The 15,867-nt window shown below is 40.8% G+C and overlaps 1 protein-coding gene across 2 annotated transcripts in view; it reads right to left on the bottom strand.

Annotated features, from left to right (window-relative positions):
* Ppip5k2 (diphosphoinositol pentakisphosphate kinase 2) overlaps positions 1–15,867 on the bottom strand; it is a 65,562-nt gene that overhangs the window by 22,325 nt on the left and 27,370 nt on the right. For both annotated transcript variants that reach the window (XM_032901706.1, XM_032901707.1), the window contains 9 exons: positions 13,155–13,280; positions 12,918–13,039; positions 12,547–12,729; positions 6,982–7,123; positions 5,916–6,139; positions 2,865–2,992; positions 1,931–2,045; positions 353–460; positions 147–263 (listed from right to left, as the gene is read on the bottom strand). In XM_032901706.1, coding sequence (XP_032757597.1) covers positions 147–263; positions 353–460; positions 1,931–2,045; positions 2,865–2,992; positions 5,916–6,139; positions 6,982–7,123; positions 12,547–12,729; positions 12,918–13,039; positions 13,155–13,280 — 1,265 coding nt within the window. The remainder of the gene's footprint in view (positions 1–146; positions 264–352; positions 461–1,930; positions 2,046–2,864; positions 2,993–5,915; positions 6,140–6,981; positions 7,124–12,546; positions 12,730–12,917; positions 13,040–13,154; positions 13,281–15,867) is intronic.

The following is a 15,867-nucleotide window of genomic DNA, read 5'->3' as shown; positions in this document are numbered from 1 at the left end:
ACGTGCTGAGCTCAGATTACACTTTTAAAAGGTAAACCTTTCTTTCCTACTAGTTGATATGGAAATGATTTACAGAGTAATGGAAAAGCTTGTGGACACAGCATGAAAATCTGAGCAGCTATGCATTGAATGTCCCATGTCATTACCTCCCTGGAAGCTGGCCTATACCCATAGCCAGACGGCAAATTCTTATCTTCTTCACAGCCTTTGGCTCCAGGACTAAAGTGTAATTCAACATGAAAGCGTTCCTCTGAGGAAAGATCCTGAAATAGATGAAGGAACATGTCTGTCGTGAGGAACTTCAAGTATTTGCTCCCCTCCGGTCGCATGTACAAGTCCAGAGCTCTGTTACCTTGTTAGGATCCTCATAGAGCATGATAACGATCTGTGTCATGTAGTTGAGCTCATTGACAACGTTTAGATAATCCATCGCTCGTTTCCACTGCTCATCCTTCGATTCCTGAACAAAGGGTCTCTGGTAAGTATTCTTCATACCGGTTCAAGTGGAGGCCACTCTATTGCCATCATGATAGCTTACTTAATGTAAGTGGTGTCCCACACATCAGGTGAACAGAAAAACTATTTGTAATGTGGAGCACATATGACAATATTTCTAAGTTTTTTCAATACAACTTACAAGATGCAGAAAAAAAAATCTCTTGAAAGATAACAGGTGCTATTGAATTTTATAGGTAAGAACGGCTTTTTAATCTTGTAAGTCTGAAAGTACCTAGCGGAGTATTATGCCTCATAACACAGAACCAAACTTCAAAGACCGCTGTTTCTCTCTGAAGCACATGAAATGCCCCTTTACACTACAGTGATTCTTCACTAATCAGCATAAGGAGACATACAGAAATTCAATTGGTCTTAGCACACCCTGCACCATCAGATCTCACAGTAGAAAAATCAATCCTCTTCATACATGTAACCAGAGATGAGAAACATTTTAAAAGAACGGGAACACCAGAGACAGAAAGCTCTACTTGAAAAAGAAAAAAAAAAAGGAACTCCTCAGCTTCTTCATCGTCCATCTATAACAAGCTACAAATGTGTAAAACCCAGCAGTTTGCTAGCACAAAATATCCCATGCATGAGGCGTACCAAGTACCAAGAGGAAGGATAGAGTCGTTACTCTGAGAGCTTGGCGACAAGAGGAAAGACCCCCACTTTTACATTCTGTTGGCGACGAGAGGAAAGACCCCCACTTTTACATTCTGTTGCTAAATTAAGGTCTTGTTCATTCTATCTGAAAGCTCTACTAATCTATAAATGTATGCAAAGAGGCCACTTTTACTATTTCTCGTCTTCCTTCTGGAAGTAGTGAGTGAACCTAGGCTCTCTCACATGCCAGACAAGCACTGCACACCTGAGCTACAGCCCAAGCCCTCTTCACGTAGAGGCTAAAGGTTTCAGGCCAGGCCTTGTGAGGGTGATCCTTTGCTTCTTCATGGCAGGAGGATGTGAATGGTCCACCAGGATGTAAACCCACTGTTTCTTACTGCCTGCCTCCATCACAGCCATAAGCCTTTTCAACTAGGGCAGTCTTCCTTACCACGGTGGACTGAACCCTTTCAAGACAGAAGTCAAAATAAACCTCTCCTCTCCTAAATTGGTGAGTGCTGTGCTGGAACAACTGCCTAGCCTGAGGCTTCTGCTGGGACCGCCGGGGTCAGAGGTCATATCCAGCTCACCATGTGGCTCTTTCGTCAAGGAAGGTAAACATGTCTCTACTCTCCAAATCTAGCAAAATGTTTAATACAGACTAGTATACTCTCAAGAAATGAGGATAAATCACAAAATTAGAGCAAATTAACGTAATTAACAGTAAGAAAAAGAACAACCAAAACAACACAAAAACCAAAAATCAGTTAGTGATCTGAGAACAGACTCTCAAGGAAAGTTTGTCAGTTACATGGAAATAACTTACATCGCACAAGGCGCCATAGCGGAGAATGGACAGTAAGGAATGCACATGACTCTCACTGGTAAAGTACAATCTGGTGCGGACGTGCCTTTCGGGAGACAGAACACCTCTAGAATACCTAAAGTCAGAAAGAAGCAGACCATGACAATATACCCACATAATCAAAAGCATACCAAACACAGAAACGATTTTATAAAGTGGAATTAAATCTTACTAGCCCCATAATAAATCAATCATTCTTCAAACTGCAACTGAGAGTCATTGATATTCCTCTAATTAGAACAATCTAAGCCCTCTGAGAATAGTAAAAAACAGCAAAAACTGAAACCAAAACCAAAAAACATAAAGCAGCATTACTTAGGTTCACTAAAAAAAGATGGACTTAGTTCCTCGAGTAGCAACAAAAGAGGAGCTCAAAGGAAGGAATGCTGCCCAGCGGGGTCACCCTGATTAGGACAGATGACCGATAACAGATGTCTCCCCATCCCCTTTCCCATACTGGCAGCAAACAAAGCCTTGGTTGAGCCTGGCACGGGGAATGGGACAATAAAGCCAGAGCGTGGGTAAAGGCTAGACTGTGATACCGAGGTCAGCTTGCACAACAGAGAGACTATCTCAGGGATGCAGGTCATGACAGAGCACGTGCCTACGGCGTGATTACACCTCAGCCCTGCCACTACCCTAAGAGCACTAGTTAAAGAGTAATGAATAGGAACGGCCAGGTAGCTCTCCATAATTTTTTTTTTCTTTTCTTTTTTTTGGAGCTGGGGACCGAACCAGGGCCTTCAAGCGCTCTACCACTAAGCTAGATCCCCAACCCCTCTCCATAATTTATCAAGCGACACACTTGATTTCTACATAACCCAGTAAGGACTTTAGATGGGAAATACACAAAACTCGGTGCATATAAATGTGAGCAGATGCTGCGGTCTCTTACACAGGATGGAGTTTATTGACAGTGTCATCATCTTGTGTCCTCTGAAGATCCGATCGGATTTTTCTAACTAGTGGAGTACAGTACCCTTTGGCAATCTCCAGTTTTTCAGCTTTTGTTATACCATATTCCTGAGCAGAAAAAAAGTTAAATTAGGCGAACAGCTTTAATAAGTGGTGTTAGCAAACGCACTCCCAAAGTGAATTCTTGTGACGCACTAACATTACACTGAGGCATTTTAAAGCGGGCAACTCTTAGTTTTCATTTTTGGCAACTCTAAGCATATTTCTCTTCAAGCTAGCATGTGCAACTGGACGAACTGAATGGAGGACCTGAAAGGCAGTTGACTACTGAAACAGGGATGTTGGATGTATCACTAATGCAAGGGTTATAACTAGTCTTTGTTCCATCAGAAGAATTAAAATACAAAAGCAATTTTACAACAAAACCCTGAGGTTAGAGACTTTTAAAGCAAACACACAGATAAATACCATGAAAAGAAGTACAACTAAAATCATTCTAACATCAGAGTTCAAAAAGCCTAACAGTTTTTTTGAAAAAGCCTTTGGCTAGCTAGCCGTGGTAGAGCATGTCTGTAATTCCATCATCTGGGAGGCAGAGGCAGGAGGTAGATCGCTGTGCATTTGAGGCGGGGCTGGTCTAGGTGGAGTTCTGGACCAGCTAAGACCACACAAGGAGACCCAGTCTCAAAAAAAAGAAAGAAAAAAGAAAAAAAGAAAAGAAAGTCTTTATCTAACATTCTTAAAATTTTTAAACTAGCTATAAGCAAAATAATAATAAAAAATTGAAAACTACAATCACTGTGAATTAATTAGATTTATAAATAATTAATACAATGTAAAATGTTAATGTGGCTTCCTTCAATGAACCAAACAAATCCTTTCCTCACCAAGTTGCTTTTGGTCAGGTTTCATGCCATCATATCTGCAAACTAAGACAAGACTTAAACTAAAAGTTTCCTAAATTCAGTCTCTATATCTTGTTAATCTAGATAAGCATAAATTGGTTACAGAAAGGTATGTATATATAAATGAATAAGCAAATAAGAGAAAAATGTTAAAATAAAAAAGAAGACTGTTCTGAAATTTGATTTAGAAAGTTGTAAGTAAAAAGAAAATTTCATATACTGCTGACCTTGGTTAAAAAAAAATGGTTAGAGCTCTGGAGTCATAGGAATATTAAATATGTAAAAAGATAGTGAAAGAAATAAAAACAATCTAGTTTTTCAAATAAGTTACCAACCACTAATCGGAATATCAGTAATAATAACGACAATGTTGATGACTGATAGTTAGACAGCTTCAGTGATGTGGAAAGAAGTTCCTGATGCTAAATGACAAAGGAAATCAGGTAGTATAGTAGTGTTCTTTTCCTGGTTCTATATTTGTAATGCAATTATAAATAAATGTAAAGATACATGTATACATGCACTAGTGAGAAAAATATATGCGTGTGAATTTACGGAAAGAAGACTGAAAATTCCAAGCACTAACACGCCTTTCTCTTGGTTGCAAGGTCAGAGCAACTATCCCGTCTCTACTTCCTGGTCTCACAGCTGTGGTAAAGATGTCCACCTCTGCATGTGTGCGCTACTTAGTATTAGGCTCTTTTCAGGACAGTTAAGTTTCTGTTCAGTGGCTGTCCATTTGTTGAAATTAGCTAAAATAATAATAAAATAATAATAAATTTTGAAAACTTTAAATAATCTTCATCTTAGGCATATATTTCTGAAGAAACAAGCACAGCCCCCTCTGTGATGCGGAGCAAACAGTCGATGTGCCACCTACAGACGGTGTGCCTGGCGGAGGCCCCCTCGGCAAGGCCTCACTTATTTAGACTCTCTCTGAATATCAGGAAAGAAAGCCCGGTGTTCTTGGAACAATTCTTTATATGTGCATTGAAAACAAGGTAAATTGAATTATTCCTCCTAATCTTTATCCTATTCATGTATTTCAAGGCAACTGGAATCTCGCATCCATTCTAGCTTCTCCTCCAAACAGCCAAGTCACTTTAAAGGAGCTGAATGCGAGTGAAAGATCCTAAAATGGCACCTGGAACTTAATTCTTCTATCATAACTTGTGAATCAATGGGCTTCATCACTTGATCCTTTATTAATTTAGTCTCTATAAAATTACTCAGTTATTTGAAATCTAGTTATAACTTTACACTTATTCTCCTAGAGTGAGAAGATCGGTATCTCTTGAAAAAATAACAATTACTTACCCTGACCTCTAAGCATTTTCAAGACACTTACACATAAGTAAACAGACTCTGCTCTGCCTGCTTTACTTCCTGACATGGAAGGTTCAGAGACTCCACCCAAAGCCTTGTGCAGTTTGGAGAAGCTACCGCCCCTGAGCTCCATGCCCAGCCTGTGAAAATACTTACACAGGGCCACGACGGAGGCTTTCTTTCCCTTCCCATACACTTCTCTAGCGCAGAGCGGCAGGTACGCATGTGTGCAACAGAACGTTGCCAATTCATTTATTCCATACTGCTTCATTTTGTTGTCAGCATATTATTATTCAATTAAAAAAAGCACATACTTACATCACCAAAACTAGTCTGTATCATGTATATTATAATAAACTTGGCTTTAAAGAAAAAACCCACAGAATATACAACACCCAGCACAAATCCTAACGTAAGCTGTGACCTCTGGGTGACCATGATGTCAGCATGGCTGTTATAAATGTGCTACTTCAGTGTGGCTGCCTCATGGGAGGAGAAAGCAGGCTCCATTTGTGTAGGGACGGATATCATGTGGGAACTCTGTATCTTCTACTTAGTTTTCCTATAAAACTAAAAATAATAAAGCCTAGTTTTAAAAAGTCAGCATCATCAGATGGCTACATAATCAAGTGACAACACTAATATTACCAATGAAAAGCTTATAACAATTCAAATTTACTTAATATAAAAGTTAAGGGGTATTTCTAGCGTCATGCAAACTATCTTTATCCAATAGTGAGTATTCTGAAAGTGCTTTTTATATAATAGAATAAGGAAATTAACTCCCAAGCGTAACTTACCTGAGGGATAACAATATCTGCTAATGCCTTTGAAAGCCTGTATAGTTCCATTGTATTTTCTAACTTCAAGGAACCGTTATGCTGAACATCGTATTTGATGCAGTCATATATGTCAGGGATCTTACTGATATCATATCTTCCATTCTTTGTTTTAAAGTCCTTCTCCAACTTGGACCATCTACGCAGCATAAGTTCCAGCGTCTCACTATGGTAGAGCTGAATATCTAAAACAATGCAGTTTTTAGTATATCCAACTTAACAATCTGATTAAAAACGTATCCCAGAATTTACGAGTATTCTACTGTAACTCCCCCTGGCCTGGAACTCCCTTCTACTCTGGCTCAGCCTCTTGCTGGGATTAGAGCCCTGTGAGGACTGATCCTTATAAGTAAAAAACTTAGGAGAAAAAGGTAAAGCTCTAAGAAGCTAGGAAGTACTACTGTGCGCATATACCAGTAGCAATTAGACGGTTTTAGGCTTGGATAAGTACTTAGCACTAGGGCTTGGATTAGAGGTCTGACATTTATGAGACCTTTTCCATATACTAGAGTTGGACAACAATGAAAAGAAAAACAGCAAGAAGTACAGCAAAACTCTCAATATGCTTTCTCTGCTAAAATTTTAATACTTTACTTTCCTAAATTCCTGTAAGTAAGCAGAATACGCAGACTATCTTTTGAAGAAAATAACTCTTAGATATTAAAAAGAGTTCAAATGACTCATTTTTATCACCGAGAAATCTAAGGTGGCAACCACCGATTTCAAACTAACCTTGAAGCCAGAGCTTTCTGCTCCTGTGTACACTGACTGCCGTCTTCTGCTTAACTCTGTGGAAATGCTGCATACTCCATAACCCAATAGGATGTTACTGTCTCACACGCATACATAAACGACCGTAGCCTAGCGATTACTTCCCGCTGGATGAACACCTATCCGTACTATTAATATTTATACTCACACACAAAACAGAGGCTGGCTATCGTGAGACTCAGACACTTTAGTTAACGTGTTTAGCAAAAGTGACTTCTGTAACTTCTGTTCCACATCCTAGGAAAACAATATTTACCAGCTGATTTGGGATCTTCCATCCGATGTCTGATTTGGGAAGTCAAACTTTGAATCAGGGAATACACTTTGTCACAGGTTTTCACTGGGTTTTTAATTAGATGCATTGATTTGATAACAGAAGTGCTTCCAGATGGAGTAAGCTACAAATGAATAAGGTAAGTGTTTATATTGGGTTAAATCTGAGAGAACAAACACAAAATTTTCCAAAGCTGGGAAAATAATTATATTCTATTCCTTATGATTTTTAACATACAGTAATATCATTAATAGGGATGTGAGGTTTCAGACATTTGTGTTAAAACAATATTAGGCTTTAACTACAACTCCATCACCTAAAGAAGGTGAGTACCTAGCATTTGCAGTAAGGGGGCTCAGTCACAGGGAGGCTGGTTGCAGAACTCACACTGTTAACCACTAAGCTATTACACTTTGTTAATGAGGTTTTTCCAATCCATCAAGGGCCATTAATAGTTCTGATTATACATCCTACTTTTAAAACTTGCACTGGCAAGATATGTAGCAAGATATGTAGCAAGATGACATAGGTTTCTACAAATACAACAAAATTCGAAGAGGAATTGCACATTCGGTTATGGTGAACTTGGTATTTTGGACCAACGTAACTGCTGGAGGTAAGGGAAACTCCATGGAGAAAAGTAATTTTCATTCTTTAAAGCATCTAAGAGACATCGAGGTCACAAAGAATTATAAAAGAAAACCAGCATGGCTAGGGATCAAGAACATGAACCTGGTGTTAAAAGGCGGTTTTGTTTTTATTCGAGAAATCTGTTGATTCCTCAGAAATGCTGAGAAGAAATCTAATACTGCTGAACTGAGAGCACCAGCATCAAAATGAAGTCTGGGTTGCACAAAGGTAAAACAATGGAAATCGCTTATATGTAGGATTCAAAACAGAAAGGGTGCATCAGAAGGAACCCAAGCCAAGCAACAAACTACAGACCACAATTAGTCAACTGGTTGGCCAAGACAGATGTATTTGTGAAGCTGACCTAAGACAATACCAGAATGATCTGCCCACAGGTATGGCAGACACATCACACAGAGGGGGGCGGAGCGTGATGCCTCTGCAACAGTCACGTGGGTGTGCAGAGCACATGCTGGCCAGCGGGCCTTGCTGTATGTGCCACGGCATCAGAGAGAAGAAGAACGCTGTACTGGAGACTGCTGATGCTCGATCACATCACTGATATGTAGATGAACTACAGAAAACATAGGCCAGATCTCAAATGACTATGGTTAACGCAGACCAGATGGGAAAACCTTACCAAATCTATTAGTGTCAGTTTTGGATGTAAAAAAGATTCATATAGGTGCGAAAGTCTTCCAACTAAGAGACATTCAACATTAGAAACTGTCACTGCTCAATTCTATCTGGACTTAAAAAGTCACACCAATTTATCTCCAATTATCCCACAAAAATAGAAAAGGAAGGAAACATCGCATATCCACCCCACAAGGTCAGCATTTACCTGAGATCAGGAGCAGACATGGAAGAAGGGAAGGAGTGAGAGAAGGGAGACGGTGCGGGCAGGAAGGGGGAAATTATAGATCTGTGTTGTCATAAATAAATGTAAAACTTCCCAGCACAATACTGCAAGCAAAGCACAACAGAACATCAAGGCCTGATGTAACATCATTAAGCTATCAGGAGATTTAGCCTTATAAAGATAGGTCATTATGTACAAAATAACAGCACAGTGGACCAACCTCTGTAGAGCAAGAAAAAGCATCCAAGCAAGGAGGGGTATGTGGGCGGATCTGGGGAGAGGCAGGAGAGGGGGAAATGATATAATTATAAGATAATCTCAAAAAAAATAATAAAAACTATGTAAGAGTAAAAAAATCTCTCTGATGTTGGTCCTGGAGGAACTTACTTTAACAAACCAAAGGCTGAGTCCGAGTACCTCAGCCAGCATCGCGCTGATTAGGGAGAGCTCAGTTCCAATTTCCTAGGAAAGCAGAGGGAGCTAACCACCACTTGCCACTGTGGCACAGTTCGAGCAGACTTACCTGGCCAGAGCAATTAGAAAAAGCAAGTGTGAGCTCCAACCATGTGAGGGAAGAGAGAACGTTATCCTTCTTGTAGATTACACTATTCTAGAAGCAGAAAAGCCCCAGGCACCATCCACTAAGCCAGGTATGCTAATGACTCATGACAGCAAGCACTTCTATTCTGCCAGCTGAAGGAGGAGATTCCCAAGCAAAGGAAAGCTGGATAAAATAACTCCCCCTCTCAAGTAAAACAAAGAGAGCGGAAAACCACTCCACAGAGACTGAAAAGGATGCGAAACCTGATCAATGGAGTAAGCGGCAGGGCAAGGTCAAGATACACTGACCAGCAGCCTGTGGTGTTACATTAATGATGTGGCTCAGAACAAAGCTATGAAGGCAATCAAGTTCAGAGAGACAGACATGTGGACACGGAGGACTGACGACGTGGAGCAGTGACAGAGAAGCTGGCGCTGAGAGGAAGAGGGTGCTGTAACTCCACAGATTCCACGCACAGCACAAAGAACTCAGACTGAGTTAGAACAACTTCTACAAGAACAGAAGAGTAGAGATGCAGATCTAACAGACAAGTACTGAACTATTCTTAGTTCCATCAATTACAAAGTTCACACGAGAAGTTTCCATGGTACTTAGTAGTACTCATTACTTCACAGTATTTATTGTTTAGTAGTAACTCCACAGTATTTAGAGCAAAAATGAAGCAGTTGTATACAATCCTTCTCCCCGCGTAGGGAAGGATTTCCTTGCTAATTTTTGTCCTGACAAGGAAATGAAGATTTAATAAAAATGAACCTGTAAAGGCTAATGAATCCATGACTACAGACGCCAAACTCCAAACCATAAAATTTGTAAGGCCAAATTAATACTGTATAAAAAAGATAATATAACGAAGTTGAGATTATTCTAGGAGCAGAGCATTCTCATTACATTAACTTAGCAAATATAAAATGGACCATATATAATTTCATTGTGTTTTAAAAAGGTGATTTCAAAAACAAAACAAAACAAAACAACAACAACAACAGAGAAAAAGTCAAACCTAATGGACAGCTACTAAATCTTCCTCAGGGGGAATGTGACGAGAAAAACAAGGGCTATTTTAAGGCAGGTGTCTGTGCCCCTTCAGTCCCAGCCTCAGGGGGCTCAGGCAGGAAGACTGCATGCTCTTTGAGCCAATAATAAAATTCCTTCCATTTAATATTGTTTATAGAATTATAGGTATTAGAGCAAAGTGAGGAAAAAATAACAGAGTATAAAGACTGGGAACTAGCTTTAATGGTAATTAATGTTAAAAACTATTCTACATCAAAACAATCAAAGAACAACAAACATTTTCAAGTAGTGCCAAAACCAAGTGCATTAAAAATGTCAGTTACCTCAGCTCGAATGTGACAGGAATGGGAAGTACTATGCAGTAAATTGATTACTGCTGAAAATGTTATTATGTTATTGAAAATATTAAGGGATCTAAATAAATGTGCTATCGAAGTTTTACATGTTGAAAGACAATAAAAGAAATATTAAAAACGATATAGCCCTTAACTATAAAAATCTCTATGATTTGGTACTGGAGGAACTTATTTTAACATACTGAAGTCTGTGTAAGATTAACTCAGCCAACATCACACTGATCAGGGTAAACTTGTGTAAGACATGGAAATAGGATTTCATGCAAGCTAAATAAAAATCACAATAATATTTTTAATGAGCTTATTGTAAAGCTTAAATGGCAATTTGAGACCTGCCAAAAAACAAAGAGGGGTCTGTAGAAGGCGTAATATTCTCTTCACCGTCACTACAGCTCAACGATCAACAGTGCAGAGGAAGAAACATAACACATAACTGATAAACAGCATTCCCGGAACCTGGGAGAGAAACCCCTCCAGATGCCACAAAAATGTACATGTAACATAGTAATCTCACAGCATACAAAAAGGTCAACTTTTGTGTGAAGATTGATATGATTTTTATCCATAACAGGAACATGAATGGCACAGAGAGAACTTCTGTCACTGAATAAGAACTCATGACAAAGGACATCTGAGCAGTAAAGTTGAAAGAAATGAAAACAATATATCATAGGCTGTTGTTCCAAAACGAGCAGCAGGCACCCTGAGCATCGATCGCCCAAGTGAAGAATGTGTGGAGCAAGGGCAGCTTTCAGACCTCGTGAGTCCTAGCTGGCCCACACTGGAAAACAGTTGGACGGATTTACCCAGTAATACCGAATACAAGCACACCCCGGTTACATCTTCACTCTTAGACTACAGCTAAAAGAAATGGGTCGGTCTCCTAGGAACCAGGAGGTTTGCAAGGATGTTCATGCCAGCAGTAATCGTAAGTGTCAACCAGTGGATCACACTGTAAACTACAGGGTCTTGATAAACTAAAACAATGTGCAGCACAGTAAGTTCCGCGGGCCAAGAAGGGTTGGTGATGTGAGCCTACAAGGTATGAACGATTTTAACATTTTCAAAGGCTACCAAACAAACAACCCCCCCAAAAAACACCAAAGGAAAAAGAACCCCAAGCAACACCAAAAACACATGTGCATGCACAAGCACACAGACTTACACACGAGAGGGAGAGAGAGAGAGAGAGAGAGAGAGAGAGAGAGAGAGAGAGAGAGCGCGCAACAGAGGCCATAGTCACTGTCAACTTGACGAGGCCCACAAGCCCTCACGTCCATGTGTTTCTGAGCATGTCTGTACAGTTATCTTAGCTGTTACCCAGGGAAGAAGACGCACTGCAGAAGCGTGTGTGGGATGATGTCACGTGAGGCAGGTACAGGATGGAATGGGGCCTATAGCTGGAAGAGAGGAAGGAAGGGCAGGAGAGAAGTGAGGGAAGAGGAGGAGACAGAAACTGACAGAAGAAAGGAGACAGCAGAGAGCCGCGGGACAGCATGGAGGCTGACGTTGAGATTCCATGCTGTACCTTACAGCTTGTTAGGAATGTTCTGAAGGGATGGGTGTGTACAGGGCTTTGATTGTTTACGTGGGTGATTACATCTCATCAATCGGGTCAGAGGTTACTGTGCTGTGTGCTCTTTCATGTGGACTAAGTTTAAGAGTGTGCGGAGGCTAGAGGCATTGGGCCGCCACGGAGTTGGGACGTGTATTTCTGTCAAGATATCTAGACGTTACCTTGGGGCACTGCGGTGCCAGACCTAGAGTGGGGTAGAAAGCAATTTATTTTTTATAATTTTACAACAACAAGCGGGCATCGTCATTCCTGGGTTATAGAAAAGGGAGAGAAGTTGTGGTAAGCAGTCACTCTTGCCTGCTTCTTGACTGTGACAGTAATGTGCTCTCAAGCTCCTTCTGCTGTGTCACCGCAACAGGAAAAGTAACCTCAGCAGCTCACAAAACATAAAATATTTGATATGTGATTCTTTATGCAAAACGTATGCCAGTCCTTCCGGTGGACTACCAAGTAGCAGAGATTAAGTAAGTGACCTGTGTGAAAACAGAAATACCGAGTCCAGCTGACCCTGTAGGCAGAAGCTGAGGGAGGCGGCGCCGAGACCCACCTTCTCGTAGTCTTCGGCTGTAAAATCTCTGTCTTTCTGAAGTATCTCATGAAGCCTCGCTTTCACACGCTGCTGACAGCTACTCAAAGAGTCACTGTCGCTGTCCAAAAGGCCGTTCATATTTGCACTTTTCACCATCTGAACCAGAATGGGGGTAAGCTCTCCTTCTAGAGCCAAGAGACCCTAAATACAAAGACAGAGTCAATGTTTTACACATTTTCGGATCACAGGCCATCACGGTAACTTTACAAGATGCTAAGTGTTGTCACGTGTAAGCTACTCATCCTCGGTCACCTTTCCTAATACCGCACTTCATCTGTGTCAGTAATGGCTTGGTTTGGGATTTACAGCAATTGCAAAGCTGCCCGTACCTTTGCGAAGGCAGCTGCCGTCATCTGGACCCGCCCTTCATCAGAGGCATATATTTTGAGGTCGTGTCTGTAGGTGCTATGCAGTCGGAGTAAACCACAACCAGGAAATCCTGCATAATCTCCTGAAAATAAATCCTCACATCACTTAAGCTATATTTCTGTTTCGTGGTACTTCTACAAATGCTTAACAATATTACAAGGTAAGGTGTACAGACGTCATCAGATTACAGCATTTACCTTGACCTCCAGGGTACATACACCGAAAAGCTCTTCCCAGCTCTTCAGCCTGAACCCTGCCCGCAGGGGTCAGTTCTCCTCCCCATTTTAGAACCAAAAGTAAGGACGGCTCCTCTCTTCGGTTATCTAAGACAGACGTGAGTGACAAAATAAATATTATCATGCACAACATTTAAACCAGTGTCTAAACAGGGCTCAGTATTAATCTTTAGCCTAAAGAACAGCTCTTTAGCCTGAGCCCTGATTTTTTTTTTTTTTTTTTTTTTTTTTTTTTTTTTTCCCATTGAACCCAGGACCTTGCGCTTCCTAGATGGCGCTCTACCACTGAGCCAAATCCCCAACCCCTGATTTTTATTATTACATCTGTCCCAGAATATTTTTGATCACAAGCACTGATATAAGAAACAAACCCCTATTGTGTTTGACCATGGAGAGATGAGTAGAAATGTTAAACGCATAAAGTGAAACATATTCAAACTGGTATCATATTTAAGACAGTCAAAGCTTCAACACAGGCGGGTATAATGACAGAGCATGATAGCTCAGGCTTGTTCTAGTCACCTGCTCGACTTAGGGGAAACACTCTGGAAAGCAGAATTAAGGTCAAAGCACAAAACAGGAGCCCAAGTTTTCAATCCGCATTGCTAACTGTGTTTGAAGGTGTGCCTACTGACATGTGCTCCCGCAGCCGATACGCTGACACTCTCTGCTCACTCTTGACTACCAGCCTCAAAGGGAAGCTCAGAAGACAGCATTCTGCCAGGATAACAGGTGACAGAAAGCAGGAGATGCAGAACACACGTACTCCTGAAAGTCACAATCTAGCAAGTTTGGAAACCTAGCGATGCAGCAAATTCAAATTCCTCACAAGGAAACTTTTCCCACGTTTAAAATAATTTCCTCAAAATAATTTCAAATATGGTACAGTTATCTTCAAGACACATGTAAGGTACATGAGTCCTAACCTCACACACACACACACACACACACACACACACACACACACACACACACATGCACACACACACACACACACACACACACACACACACACACACACACACACACACACACACACACACACACACACCACACACACACACACACACACGCACACACACACACACACACACACACACACACACACACACACACACACACACACACACACACACACACACACAGATGTTCTACTCTAAAATACAAAGTATTACAACTAGAGTCTAGAGTTTTGTGGATAAACGATGCTCGGTCTTTATTATTAATATTATGCATGAAAACTGCTCCAATCTTGCCTGATATTCTTTCTGGATTTTATGCTATTAGGAGATCAACTTTATCTGGGTAAATACTGGACTTAAACTTAAATTTTAGAACAAATTATCAAGATACTTTAGAAACACGTTGTCTATGTGTACTTTCAAATGGTTTTTTTCATACATTTTGAGTTTTTTTCTTTTATGTGCTGTCATCTCCTACCAAAAGAAAGGACAAAACAAGATCTACTCAGCTATAAGTAAAAGGCTTTTTGAAATAACCATGGAGAAAAAAAGAAGTCCTGAGGAGTTTAAAAAAATAACAGAATTCATTTTTTACTTAAAATTGAAAAAAAACCAAACAACAACAACAACAACAACAACAAAAAAAAAACAAATACCAAAAATCCCCAAACCAAGCCTCTTTTTCTCAGATTATCTGTAGGGAAATGTGAGATTGTGGGCCTCATCAGGGAGGCAAGGGAGGCAGCTACAGAAAGAGGTTGGAGGTAGGTAAGGGACCTGGTGGACTCCTTAGTGAGGAGGGAGGAGGGTAAATAACAAACGGTATCTGAAAAAGCCAGTCGTCCCATTAACTATTTACATACTGCACTCCCCCAGCCCTATCATACACGTAACTCCATGTATAAATAAATGTATATAGCTTTTCAGCCCTTTTCTCATCTGGACTGTTGGTGTTCCCTCCGAGAGCCATAGACTACCTAAGGACAGCCTCATTATCAGACATGAGGAGCCCTCCTTTGATCATTTGGCCAAGGCTGTCTGACAGATTCCCAAAGCATAGTCTACTGCTGTTGCCTTGGTTACCGCCCCAGAGGTGGGTACTGCTGAAGACTTCAGATGCAGGGCCTAGAGACTACAAGGCTGGAACTGACCCGAAAGATCGATCTTCAAGAACGAGCTTTTATGACACAAGACGGCCATGCAAGCTTCCAAAGGAGCGAGGTGACCAACAATCCAACCAGGTATGACCCCTATGGACCACATCAGCAGGTGGCAATAACCCTGAGGGTGGAGTAACAGTCACGGTAACCCAAGGCATGCACACCTTGGCTGGAACAACGGCTTTCTAATTGTACCTAAGCTAACTACTTTGTGCTAGTGAGGTCGTGGTTCATGGAGGAGAATCTCAACCACTAATTTACTAAGCCAGCATGAACCCTAACAACAATCTATAAACATTTGCCCTTATATTCACAGATAAGTGTAGTCTTCACTCCCAATAAAGTAAAAAAAATTTTTTTGTAGAAGATGGAGAGGCCACTACAGAAACCCACAACCAATCAAAGTGCACAGTCATGGAGCCCAGTCCCCATAAAGTATGTCTTCAAAATGCTTCCAGACCTAGGAGAACACTGTAGAAGAAGAGGCAAAGAGATTGTAAGAGCTAGAGGCTCAGGAGTCTGCTGTGAAATTGTGTCTCCTAGCAACGGCAG

The sequence above is a fragment of the Rattus rattus genome, chromosome 4 (assembly GCF_011064425.1).
Source record: "Rattus rattus isolate New Zealand chromosome 4, Rrattus_CSIRO_v1, whole genome shotgun sequence".
NCBI classification, from domain to species: domain Eukaryota; kingdom Metazoa; phylum Chordata; class Mammalia; order Rodentia; family Muridae; genus Rattus; species Rattus rattus.
This window is presented reverse-complemented; position numbering and strand designations above follow the sequence as displayed.